Below are 13,660 nucleotides of genomic sequence, written 5' to 3'. Positions count from 1 at the left end.
TGTTATGAAAATATGACCCGAGTATAGTGCATTACCTTCATTCTTACGGCGCTCTGTGCCGACTCTGATTTCAAAATATTTACTACCCGTGTCGTCGTTCGCCGTCTGCTTCTTCTTCTTACCGGTGTCCGTGTCGTGCATTCTTTGCACGAGTCTTGGAAAAGCATCTTCCTCTGTCCGCATCGCAGGTGAAATTGGAGCTTCTTTTGCGCGCTAGTCGTTTAAATAAAGAGTATGCCTCTCGTTTCTGTAGCACGTGCATGGCAGTAAGCTCATTCTTTGCAGTAGGCATCATGGTACACTGAAGAAATGAGCTTTAATTACTGGAGTGCTTAACATTATATAACCTCTTTTTCTCCTTCATTACCCAGCTAGACCTGGTAATGGTCGCAGACACAGAGGGATCAGAAGGATTACCTCTGTCACATGCGTCGGGGAGCTAGAGCTGAAATAATTAGAAACCAATTTAACCGCACTCCATTGGAAGCATACTACACATTAAAGACGCATTAAAAAATTCTCCTGCTACTTTAAATGCACTACGTGCTTGCAAATGACTAGATTCTTTCTGAAACACTACATTCGCTTTAATTGTCTTTTCGGAACTTTTTTTTTTTTTATCTTTTTATGTCGATGTTTGCCTTTGTTTAATGCCGAGGTCTTCTTTGAGTTCTGACACGCATTTTGAATCCAAACTAAGTCCAATATACGAGAAGGTGGAAAATTTGAGCTCGACAAATCGTGTTTAAGTTGAGAATCTATATTAGATCATTAGAATGGAATTTCGGTGGCCATGAGATTGCAATAATGCAACCAGCAATGGAAGCGGGAGTAAGACGTGGAAAGTTCAATACGTTTTTGAGGTTCCTCCAATTTCTACAAAAAGGGATCAGTGTATCATAAGAAATTTTCATCCCGAAATCATCTAAAAACATTTTGTTCTTTGAATATAGGTTTTTGGACAGTTTTCGTGTGGTGTCCATTGCAACTGGCGACTCATCGTTGTCCACAGTACACAACAGTTGTTTTTAGTATTAAAAAATAAAAGATAAGCTACATACAACGTAAGACAGAACAGCCTAGTCCACCTTTCGATTGACCCTGCCTGTAATATGACTCCAAACATTACTGCTCATTTTGATTACTGCGTGTGAATTGCTCTTTAGTGGTAAGAAAAACTATTCCAGCGTAGCCAGAACTATATTTCCTTTTCTGGAGATTACACTACAGATGCAGTAATTATTATTCATTAAAAATCAGAATTATTACTGATGGGCTAACTAAAATATTTCAAGGAAATATATTAGTAAAAATGGATATGGAAATTTATCTAAGTCACTACGCATTCGGTGAACACAACTATTTTCCATATAAATTTCACGAAAGAGACACTTCAAGAGTTTTCAGTAGTTACGAATCTAAAAGAGTGTATGGTCTTTCTAGACAAGATGTGCAGCGAGAGCGAAGAGAAACAGTTCACTCAAGAGTGGACAGTAAAGTGCTATTCCTGTACTTTACAGCAATGCTTGAGCACAAATCGACATTATAATAGAAAGGAGAAATATGGTAAGATATGGAAGAAATAATCACTTCAAAGGAAATCGATGACTTTAAGCAAACACCATAAACATGTAATTGCTATATTTTTTAAACTGATATTAGTTTACGACTAATAGAGCTGCTCTTCCGCCTTCCCACAGCCTGTGTTCTTTCACACAGTGAGGAGAAAAGAGTTTGAATCCCATATCGCTTGGAGAAATTTAAGGTTTTTTTTTTTTTAACTTTCCATTTATCAATGTTAATCCTCATTTACCATTTCTTCATCGTAAAAGACTTCTGCGTTCAGAATACTGTAATTCCATTTAGAAGTTTCCAGTAGAAACTAAAGACAAGAAGCGTTAATGTATCGTGTGTGTGTGTGTAAACTATGGATGCGTTCAGTGATTGGTTTGCATATTTTTCGGACGAAAAGCTCAGGTTTCCAGAAGAGAAGCCCATGAAATTTCCAACGTATTTTTCACACTGTTTATCATATATTATTATATTTTTTACTTTTTGTCTTAAATTCCAACCGATTCCCCTGGTATCTATTCCCGTGTAAGGAATTCAATATACTTTTTTTATTTATACATTTATCACGCATTCTCCTGAGAAGAATAGAATGTGTTTGACTAAATTTCTGGTTGAGAATTTTCTGGGCATCAACCATAAGACGTTACATTCTGACGGGTTGTTTTTTACATCTAAATTACCGCAAGGAAATACGACTCACAGCTACACACTATCAATGATCATTAGTTGTCTGCACGAAGAAAACTGATAACTGAACGCACAGCTCCTTCAGAAAAAAACGCCAAGTTTATTAATTGGGACCTTTCTCAAATAGACTTCGCGTGTGCCTTTTCCTATTAGGCGTTGGAGGCTTTCTCATTATAAGGCGCTGAATTAGGTGCGAGTCATGAATCCCCGATATGTGGGACAGATTGCTTTTTATAAATGTCACATACAACTCCTCTCTTTAGCACCTTAAATTTCTTGCAAAGTCAGATCTTTCGCCAGAGGTTTTTAATTAGATATTCGATGTCACAATATGCATTGCTAAACTTGAAAAAATAAATTAAATCCAATAGGTTTTATATTATGAATCGTGTTGCATTGAGTCCGATGTTATTTCCAACATGATATCACATATTTTTTTAGTTATTATTGACTAGACAATATGATATCCTATCGGATGTCATCCATGTGCGTTTTGACTTCGATTTTTTCCTTCTGACATCTTGGTTTTGTTATCTTGCAAGTACCAACTCTGGGGATACGCACATTCTAGTTGTACACATCTGCAGCTGATTATACCATACATAACGAGACATATACCATCGACATATACGGTGCTTATGTGGTCTTCATGACTAACCCAAGTAATGAGGACATTGTTGACAGAATACTGGACACTGCAATGGCTAAATAAAGCAACACAATCCACCTACGATTTCAAGGGGGACGCTTTATTATACCACTTTCTTAATTAATGTTCCGTGAAACGGCTAAATATATATACGGAGATTACCTGTGGGGAATTCTTGGAAGTTTAGGTCGGACGAGTTACTAAAAATAATCGTGGTTGTTTCTCAAACTATAAATGGAAACTTCATAATATACTGGACAAGTTATTAATAAGAACTATGGATTCAAAACAAATACGAAGTAATTTGTTGAGAAGCGGTACTCATTTCGAATCCTCAAACTTGAACAGAAAAAATTACAAATGGAACTAATAAAAATGGAAGCGAATAATCTGCCAACCAGACTTGTTTCCAGCATCAAGTTGCATGGAAATGTGGGCTCTCTGAAAAGCAAGGCGGGTCAGTTAAGCCAGCTCAAATAATATGTTTATAACAGTAAAAACTACTGGAAAATATGAAAAAGCTAGATGAGCTGCTTTATCGCAGGTTCTGGTTTGAAAGTGTAGGGTAAGTCCAGGTTTTACTGGTTTGTTTTGTCTTCAAATGCAACACCATTCAAAGTGCTTTAAGAAATACATTTCCTGTATATATTTCTGGTTGACCACGTAAGGTCGGAGGAGTTTTTCGTATTTCGCAATGTTACTTTTAAAAGTGGGAATCGAAAATTGAATTAGATAAACGCTGGATAACTCAGGAAAGATTTGACTCTCATGTGAGCTTCTAATTGACACAAAGGCGACTGAAATACAATCAGTGCCACATGAATACTACTCTCTTCACACTAAGACCTTTCTGATTATTGAGTTTCAACCTATCAGATTAGTTCTGCTCAGCTAACAGCAATAAGGTTGAGAAGCAGCAAAGTCTGATGTCAGTATTCGTTTAATACAAGAAATATTAATATTTAAAATGAAACATGTTAGTTAACAAAAATAAACAACCGCGTTTGTCTCTTTTCTGTTAAATGAATTTCCAATTTTGGATTCTTAACTTTTGAGTAGTATTTGATTCTACGTATACTGGTAAATAAACGTAACCCCAGAAAGCACCCTGATGTATACTTATGAAACGTTTCCACCGCACACAACTGTCCATATACTTCTTCCAGCCTGGTTTAAGATCTTCAACAACAAGGAAAAGTATGCGCAAAGAGTGATTATGGCAGGATTTATAATGTGCTCTTCAATTTTTTTTCCTCTCTCTCCTTGTTTTCTGGCTAATGAAGCACATCATGTTCTTGTTTCTGGAATGAAAATGAACCTCTTGTGAAATATGTTTTTCTTTTCTTTTTAATCTCGTAGTTTCGGTTCTTGGCGGCCATATTTCACACTTCCTGATACAACGGGGCGAAAACGAAATGAAGCATGATGAACCTTACTGTTTAACTGAAAGCCACTTTGCGTATTTTTTTGTCTTCGCACCGTTGTCAGGTGTCTCGTGTTTTTGTAGGAAATATCAAACAAACTGGTTGCTACACCCTCATTATCGATAACTGGGAATGAAATAAAAATTGAAACCTTCACCAAGCTTCAAGAAAAACGCAATAAGAGATATCAAAGAATCCACGATGTTTTCCTTTGAAGCAAAATGTGCAATAAATAAAACACAGAACGAAAACAAAGATCATTTGATATATAATTGTAAACACAAACAAATGATTGAAAATTTCATATTTCTAATTCTTAGATTGATGATTTACTCTATGTAAAATAATCATCACGTGGGTCTTAGAACGAAGAACACAAACACTGAAGTGGTGCTAATAAATTTATGTGAAAAGAAATTAGCCACTAAAAGCGTGCAACTCACGCGATGGCAACCTTCGAAACCCTCTGAAAATTTAATGACCTGCATTAAATATATCTTGCCTAAGCCCAACTGACCGACAGCAGCTGCATTTTAAGTTCGTCCAGCTGAATAAAACCAAGAAATGTACGCAGGAATACCGCCATATTTTTTGTACCAAACCTGAGAGATTTGATTTACTAAAATTGTGAATTTAACTAAATTTACAGTCAATGGAAAATGCGCAGAAATCTTAAACGTGACATCTTCCCAAGAGTTGCGTTATTCCAAATATCTAAATCAAAAAATTCCTGATTCTCTGGAGTACCACTCGCATTGGGAAATGGGTTGATATGCTAGAATTGATCAAAGTAAGGGGTTGGGGAGGAAATCTAGACAGGTAGAAACAAGGAAATTGAGTTTATCCAGGTTTTTTATCCCATAAACTTTACATATCAAGTGTATGGACCAAATTTACATAATATGTACAATTAATTCATATGTTATTTAATTTAATTCCATTAACATCCATACGCATTTGAATTCTTGTACTAATGTTTTCTTAAATGTTTCTTAAGACAGAAACGTTGATCTGAGAGCATGTATTCCGAATGCCTTCCTTAAGGTGCTGCAATTATCTTTGGATTTGGATAAATTATCGATTTTGGTTATTCTGATAAAACAAAAAGTAGAAACCATCAGGGCATTTCAATTCCTGACACATGAACAGATAATTCGCATTTATTTCTTATGGATCCGAATTTCTAACACACCCTATATAACATTGCCTGGATGAAATGCTATTATAAATGGCCATTATGACCTGAACATTGAAAAACATTCACAGTAATAACCGCCATCTCTCGCGTGAACTTTCTAACTTTCAAATTTCTTTAAAAAGAAAGATTTTGTTGAAAAATATTCTAGAAATATCGTTGTAGTTCTGTTCTTCTGTAAAGTTTATGTTTAGAAGTGACTTCAACCACTCTGCCCAAAGAATAGAGACGAGTTTTGTTCAGTTGGGAGCCCCTAATCGCGCAAAATTTTGCGTACTTCGAGGTATATTTCAGGTATATTCCTTGGCGTGCGCCAATGCGTAGATTTTTAGAAGAAAGATGTGATCCTCTGTGAACGTAGATATCTGAAATGGTTAAATAGATATCTCAAATGATTTTCGATTTTTTGGTGCTGATCAGTGAAATCTGTTGGAAGTTTAGCCGTAATTATCAAGTAATAGAAGATTTATAATGGAAATCTTTAACGAACTAAAAATGACTCAACTGGCTTTCTGGTCAGATTGTAACGCTAAAATATAATATCCTTTCATAAAATGTACCTTGAAGAGCCATAAAAATAACACTTTCAGAGGAGATCGTTTGAGGTTGCTTTAACAAGGCAAGTAGCCTATCAATTACACGATAAAGCCGCCATTAAGTTACTCTGTTGGAAAGACAATAAAATGATTTAACCATCGGAATTTATCCCGAAGACGATAATCTGTACATCTAAGAAGATAATCTTTTAGTCAACCATCTCTAATACAATGAATCCTTAAACTTTTGTCACCAACTGCTCTAATAGGATATGATTAGAATTAATCACACATTTCTTCTCCGTCTTTCTCTAAAATATTGAACAGCCATGGTCCCCATGTTCGGATTAGCGTCATATGTCGAAGAGAAAAAAACCCAGGACAATCGTGGCGAACTAAAGACACCAGATGGTACTTTAAGTGGTATAAAACGAAAAATTTTGGTTGATAGTTGAAAAATAAAGTTGTACCGCGCTTATAAAGATTTCTTGTGGTATAATTTGTTACTTTATCTAAAAGAATTTGTAAAATATTCTTCAAAACGTTCCGCAGTATTCTGATCAGTGATCTTTCTTCATGTACAGGTTGAAGATTCTTCAATGTGTAGATCACCATGTAAGAATGTACATCTTGAAGAATCTTCCATCTTCTCAGCACCACAATCACCGAATACAAAGTAAAAATTTACTCTCTATACACCAGGACGGCCATGAGAAGTTCACAAGCCACAGAGAAAACAACAGCACCGTATTTAGCAGTCACGTGCACTAGAATTATAATCCTAACTTAATTTATCTGCCTTCGACAATTCTCAGCTTTATCTGACAACACGACCGTGAAGGACATTTATAATAATATGATATTTCACATTTTATTAGTAGTTAATGTTATAATATAAATATAGGAGTGGCCGTGTAAGAATATATACAAGCACAAATCTCCCCTGCGTGTGTTATGTCGATACAAAAAAATTAAACTGAAAGAAAAACAAAAAAACTACACGATTATTTATTTCTAACATATAAAAATCTGCTTCATATTTATCTGCCCAAAATGATGTGCAGTATCTGAAAATAAGGTCCCTCCAGGGTATTAAAATCTGAAGCTACGTAAGGTTTTATATGAACTCCTATATTTCCACTATTCTCGACTGGTTGAACAAAATATTCTGTTAAGACTACACACAAACATTAGGAAGAAATATTTAGACGTGTCTGGAATTCGTGAGCACAAAAGTGGACTGAAATTATTGCGTAAAGCATGAAATGGCAGTGAAAATGTTAGAAAGGGAAGTGTATTAAACGAAAGAATAAACTCAAGGCCTAAAAAGTACATGCCAAGTATTAATATGAAATTTAACTAACATGGAGAGAAGATGAAGACAATACTCAATCTATTTAACGCCAACTCTATTCCTGACATTCAGATTAGTTAACAATAACACCGACTGAAAAGCTCTAAGAAGTCTAGGGATTCGAATCCAGACTCTCCAAACGTGTACCAAGTAGCTGAGGCCACTACATTAGGCCGTTGGAATGTCACAGCCTTTGTTAAAAACAAACTCAGCCAAGAATTGCTTTAGATAGACCTAAAGCTGATTTATACTCTAAATATCCTAAATAAAGAAGAAGGCCCACACCAAAGTTAATCCCATACAGTCCAAATTATCTATTGACATGTACTTAAAATTCAGAAACTCAAAATAAAGAAACCGTTGAAGTTTTAGTTCCAGGAGTTCAAGTATGTAAACTCAAACAAATGTATCTGTATAGCTAAAAAGAGAACATTATCTTAAGCTGTTTCTGAGACGAATCTCTCTCTTCCCCCTTGGGTGGGAAGAGGTTAAATTTAGTGGTTAAATTCTACTTGAAAGCCCTGCAATTAAAATGCCTGTGTGATCCTCTCAAATGAAAACAGCTAAACATTTCAAGCATAACCCATCAACAGACAAATAAAGACCAACTGTCTGATTCATTTTTCGATTGTTTTAAATTAATATAATTACACAATAAGTGCGATTATAGGCGTTATAAGTTAATAATAAAATGATCAACATTGCTGTTTTATCAGATGAAGCAAAAACAGAAATATTCGTGGATATGAGGAAGCAAATTATATTTTAGAATAACATTACACGGATTACCAGCGTAACAACAAACCGAGTAAAGTTAAAATTCTGAATCCATGGTAGGTGACAACAGAAAATTCGAACAGCTACACTAGTTGACAAAGAAATAGGAACAGAAGAGATTGAAGGTTTAGTTTGTCTTTGATTATTAAGTCAAGGACATGCATTTCAAAGAGGCAAAAGGAATAAAGTGCATGAGGAGTACTCACTTGGTCTTTTTCCACGAATCCTACGAAGGCTGTCCTCTCAACTTCCACTGGCTGTCCAGCTTTGTCATACAGGGCGATGACGAAATGGAAAAAATTGCTTTTCCGTAGGTTTGAAGGAGGTTGCTTTTCGAAATGTGCGCGTCCGAGACCAACGCTGAAACAAAAAAGGGGGGATCTGGTAAATTTGGAAAATAAACTCAATAAAATAAAACAGCTGATCAAATATTGTAGACTAAACACAAACAGCGCTCGCTAACACACGAGTAATCTATTCTAATATAATACGAGAGGTAAACCTTAGAAAAGACTCCACTCTTTCTGGGCCCCGCAGACACGAGACAGTTCTTACGAGTGCAATTGCAATAAAAAAAAACCGAATTCCAGGATTAAAATAATAAATTGCGTCGTTATCATCGTGTCCACGCACAAAATTCAGAACTTAAGGCATCGCAATAAATTTCTCTTAAGATGTCGATCTTAAAGTCCGTTCAATTCTCCTCAAAGGGAGAATCGAAATCAAAAATCCATCCACAGTTGTATTCCTCGATGATGACCGTGGTCGAACGAGATTTCCAGATTGAAATCGTCAGTGATCGAATCAACTAAATGTGGAGGAGACTTAAACTATCGTAAAGGATAACTAAAGGGGGAAAAAAACCAATACACCACTAAAAAAAAAAACAATACAAACGAATACTCGATATATTTTGTTCAACAATTTCATTTTAATTCTAAACATGCAATTCGACGCCGATTACGAATAACGAAATCCACAGCATTTCTGCTTCCCGAAGAGTCTCTCCATCGTAATTTAAATATTGATACTTTGAGACAAAGCGGACATCGGCATAACAGGCGTTCCACCTTTAGGCCTAAAGGGAGGTTACAGAAATCCGCTCGATTTTGATGGTCGCACTGCGAGGAGCCAAACCAAAATCGTAATCTGTCTCCACTCGACTTAGTTTCCCAATTCCAGTAATCGCCATTCGTACCTTCGAATGTGTGCACACTCCACAGTAGGTTATGTGAGCGCTCGAGCACCAACTTTCTTCTTCTTCCCTCCGCACTCGTCGTATTTTGAGTGGCGGAAGGTGTTATAAGACAAGGGTAGCCGCGCCGTAGCATCAATTACTCAACAGGCTCGGGTCAGGTTGTTTATGGCTATTACTGCGTGCCTCGAGACCACCCCTGTAATCCCCGGTCCTAATCGGAAGAAATGAATGCAAACCCCAAGACGCGCGCGCGGGAAACACACCGAGGGAAGAGCGTAAGACCAGACTCAGTTAGAGAAGTGTTTACCGCCGAGACCGTGGCACGTGGGTTTAACTTACCTGCCGGCACTCTGGTCGATCATGGCCGGTTGCATCCATCCGCTCCGGACTGTCCCCAGCTGGGTCGAGCTTAGCGGCTCTTCCTTAAGAGTCGCCATGGGGCCCCTGGGTTGGAGGCCGCTCTCCTGCAGGCCAAACATCACCAAAAAATCACGTCCTCAGCCGCCTTCAGCGTTCTCTAACGAAGTTTGCGTTTCTTTCGTGCTCGTCCAAGCAGTGATAGATAAACGCTCGAGACCCTTGGAGCGGGGCAAGACTTTCGTCTTGTGTCAGCACAAAGTACACACGGCGTTCCTTCTTGGCGGCCACGTGGTAGCGATGACGTCAGCGTTCTGGAGGGCAAAAGTTTAGCTCCCAGGGTTACGGTTGTTCGAGGGCTGCCTTCTACGGCTCGAGGATCGCGCGAAGGAGAACTCCCACCATTAATTCGTCACTCGAAGGCACCTCGGCAGCGGTGACAAAGCGGCCATGTTCTCCGTGTCGAGAGGTCAGCGGCGAAAGGGGGATTACGTTTTGTCGTCTCCTTCTCAGGTCCTGACCGCACCTGACGCCGGAACGAGGTCAGCTGCCCTTCCCCGAAACAAGGTAGGCGCCAAGACTTGGCATGTGTGTTTTTTCGCTAAACGACTTTCTCCGGGCGGTGTGATGTCCCTGTGAACGCACGCACACACACACATACACACACAATCACGCGGCTCCTTCCACGCGGCCCACTGGCTTCCCTTGACTAGACTGGACGCAACACCGCATCTAGTAAATGGCGATTTGACGCAGGAAAACCTCACGGGGTTGGCTTTTGTGTGCGCTCTGTAGGACGAGTAACAGGCGCCTCCCGAAGGAGTACGCCCCCTGGGAGCGGTTGGCAGGAGCGCCAACAGGTGAGTGACGTTCGCCCCGCCCCGCCATCACGGCGTCGACCAATGGAGCGCCAGGCTGGCCGATTTAGCCATTCGGGAGTTTCCCGAAGCACACACTCAAACGCCTCTGTATGGCAAGGCTTTCATTGCATTATCATTTATTATTCCGATCGCCCTTTGGCTGTGTGTTGAGCTGAGGCGTGCGTTTATGTTATAGCGAAGTAAGTTGGACACGATTTGCTTCCTTGACTGCCTCCTCTGGTCCCCGATGTGGATGTTTATGTGTGATTTGTTCCAACCTCGTCATAACCGCAGGCTTGAGATGTACATTTGTTGCCTTTACCGACGGTCACAAAATACACAGCTCGCGCTTTCGCGCACTACACCGAAAGAACTCCCGCTGATCGCGTTAAACAAAATGGTACCTTCCCCGACCCTATTATTACACGCCCCGCTTTTATCGGTTTCCCGTTGCTACGCTCACCTACTGTTTTCAATAAATTCGCGCGAAACTTTACAAAATAAATTCTTTATTGATTTATAGACCAAAACAGACATGCGCGAGAAAAAAAAAAAAAAAAGAATCGCATCTACACTTTATTACGTTTGGATAAAAATAAAATAATTATTTAACTGCCCTTAACTCGATCCCAATCTACGTACGCTGACGAGCAATACAATGTCATTTAACACAAAAAAGGCGTATAAAAAATCATTTGTTCTCAGTAAAAAAAAAAAACCACAGCTTTTCTCTGAAAAATCTAGCATTTCACGCAGTCTTTCAGTAAAAGCCTAAATTATACCAACAATACTCTAACAAAGCCTGGTTCTCATTTATATGCCACCCCACACACATACATTTCTAATGCCCATCATATCGTAAGTTAATAACCGACCAAAGTGAAATAAACAGCGTGCTGGTAGTGAGATCACCACAACGCGTGTTTGATCTTGCGCGAAGCTACTAAATACGCGTTCACAGTAATCGCTCCAATTGTAAACTTGCCTAATTGTTGTCTTCACGTATAAACAGAAGTTTTATTTTATTGTATATAGTTTTGTGTTTTTTTTTTTAATTCTAAGTTTTGTCCATCTGGGTAACTGATCTTCAAATCCACGTGATAACAAAATACGGTAATGTTCTTTCTATCGTGTGAATTCCTCTAACTGGCTGGGGCATACTATAAACAATATTTATTAATTTATGATAACTACATTTATTACAAATTTACATTACGTTCTTCTTATAAATTTCCTTGAGAAGGGTACGCCCGTTTCTTGAGAGATAATTTCACCTACAACGAATGGCACGTGTTTGCGTGGCAGTCAGTCGATGTCTGCGAATAAAGACATTTTAAATTATAGATAAAGAAATAATTGACTGATACATTTGAGAACAGAAGCGCTCCCTCTTGCCAAGCACGATTCACTGAATAAAAGAGTCAAGTTTTAGATGAATACACTGATTTATTGAAGAACTTATAATTAAATTATGTTCAGCGTCTGTCTATTGGAGTCTAGTAAATGGATTTTCATTTTAAGTTTGTTTTTACCTTCGTTCAAACTGAAAAAATAAAAGTCAAGACCTTTTAAAACTTCGCGGTAGGACAGGATAGCCCTTCCAGAGTTTCATGATTTTTTTTTTTTTTTTTTTTTTGGGACTGGATTCGAACCCAGACATTTCCCACATTGGTCAAGAAGGACAGCAGTCATAACCACAAAGTAGTGAGGGAGGTAATGGCCTTATGGAATTTAGTACATTAAAGAGGAGTGTGTTGATCGACTTTCGAGAAGTCCGCAGTGGAAAATGAACGCAATGTTCTCAAAAATGGAATAAAACGTTAGATTCACCCAAAATTTACCATTCAATGAAGATTCGAAAAAATAAGTCAATGTTGAAATTGTTCTTTCGATATTCTAAAATGGAAATCTTCCAACCAAATGCATAATTGCTCTCTTGGTTTAGTTGTGTAATTTGATGTCAAATTAACTCAACGAATTATTCATATTTTACCTTCTCTAGTGAACAATCTGTTCAGCGAACAGATTCTAATCATTCGAATTAAAATATTTATGGATTTTGATAAGGGACACAAAGACCTTCGTTGACATTCTAGCTCCAGTAATTGTTTTTGAGGGTGGAGGGAAAGAAAATCAAGTGAGAGCGCTTGAATCCCCTACCACAAGGTTTGCACCACAATCCTGTGTCAAACGAGGATCGTAGCGGTTGATAGGGGAAGTGTGAAATTGCACAGTTAAAACCTGGTAAAAATAAATAAAACTGAGGCAAAGAGAGTTACCATTCTTAGAGTTTAGTTTACAATTTAACCGAAGCCCAACAACAAACAGTTTGGCCATCATTAAAACCAACAAGGATTTAATCGGATAAATGTCTCGAAGGATAGTTATTCCACCCCCTTAATGGCGTCCATCGCTCTAATTTAAGGGTTTCCTGAAGATGTTTGACAGGACTAATTTTTTACTAAATATAAAGTTCATTAATTATGCTGAAACTTGGCACGATCTGGAATAAACATTTGCCTCAGGTGAGATCTGTTACGAAGTTGGACAGGTCATCTTTGTGGATGGATTTACACGCGATATGAATACATACCTAGCGCTAGGCTGCTTTGGAATTTAAATTAAATTAAATTTAGAAACTGCGAGGATAGTGATCCCTACGCTATATAAATAAATCAAAATAAGAAATACGTTTTAAATTATATTTACAATTCGTTTTTAAAATTGTAATTTCAAAGGTTAATTGACAGTTGAGGCAATAAAGCTAAATACAAATGGCGAGTCATTAAAAATAAAAGACGAAATAGTACTCGTGCATTTTAGTAGAAGTGTAATAAATAGATAGCGTATCAAAATATCTAAGTTCAAAATTAAAAATATCAAAGTAGTAAGAACAAACTTGCCCTTTTTTGATGGAGCTTACTTTAATAATAAATAAATGAAAATCAAAAACATATTACAATTAATGATCAAATTTTGTCTCACAAAACCGGCTAACACACTTCCCGATGTGCCCACACCCACTTTCCAACGTCGAGTAATATTTTGACC

The 13,660-nt window shown here is 37.8% G+C and overlaps 1 protein-coding gene across 7 annotated transcripts in view; it reads right to left on the bottom strand.

The window, feature by feature from the left end:
• kn (EBF transcription factor knot) overlaps positions 1 to 10,468 on the bottom strand; it is a 356,137-nt gene extending 345,669 nt beyond the window's left edge. For all 7 annotated transcript variants that reach the window (XM_090385236.1, XM_090385237.1, XM_090385239.1 and 4 more), the window contains exons 1-2: positions 9,732 to 10,468; positions 8,401 to 8,554 (exon numbers count right to left, since the gene is read on the bottom strand). In XM_090385236.1, the coding sequence (XP_090241362.1) occupies positions 8,401 to 8,554; positions 9,732 to 9,871 (294 nt within the window). In that variant the 5' untranslated portion in view covers positions 9,872 to 10,468. The remainder of the gene's footprint in view (positions 1 to 8,400; positions 8,555 to 9,731) is intronic.
• Positions 10,469 to 13,660: the final 3,192 nt, after the last annotated feature.

Source organism: Mastigoproctus giganteus, chromosome 11, assembly GCF_048544385.1.
Source record: "Mastigoproctus giganteus isolate SK-2022 chromosome 11, ASM4854438v1, whole genome shotgun sequence".
NCBI classification, from domain to species: Eukaryota; Metazoa; Arthropoda; class Arachnida; order Uropygi; family Thelyphonidae; genus Mastigoproctus; species Mastigoproctus giganteus.
This window is presented reverse-complemented; position numbering and strand designations above follow the sequence as displayed.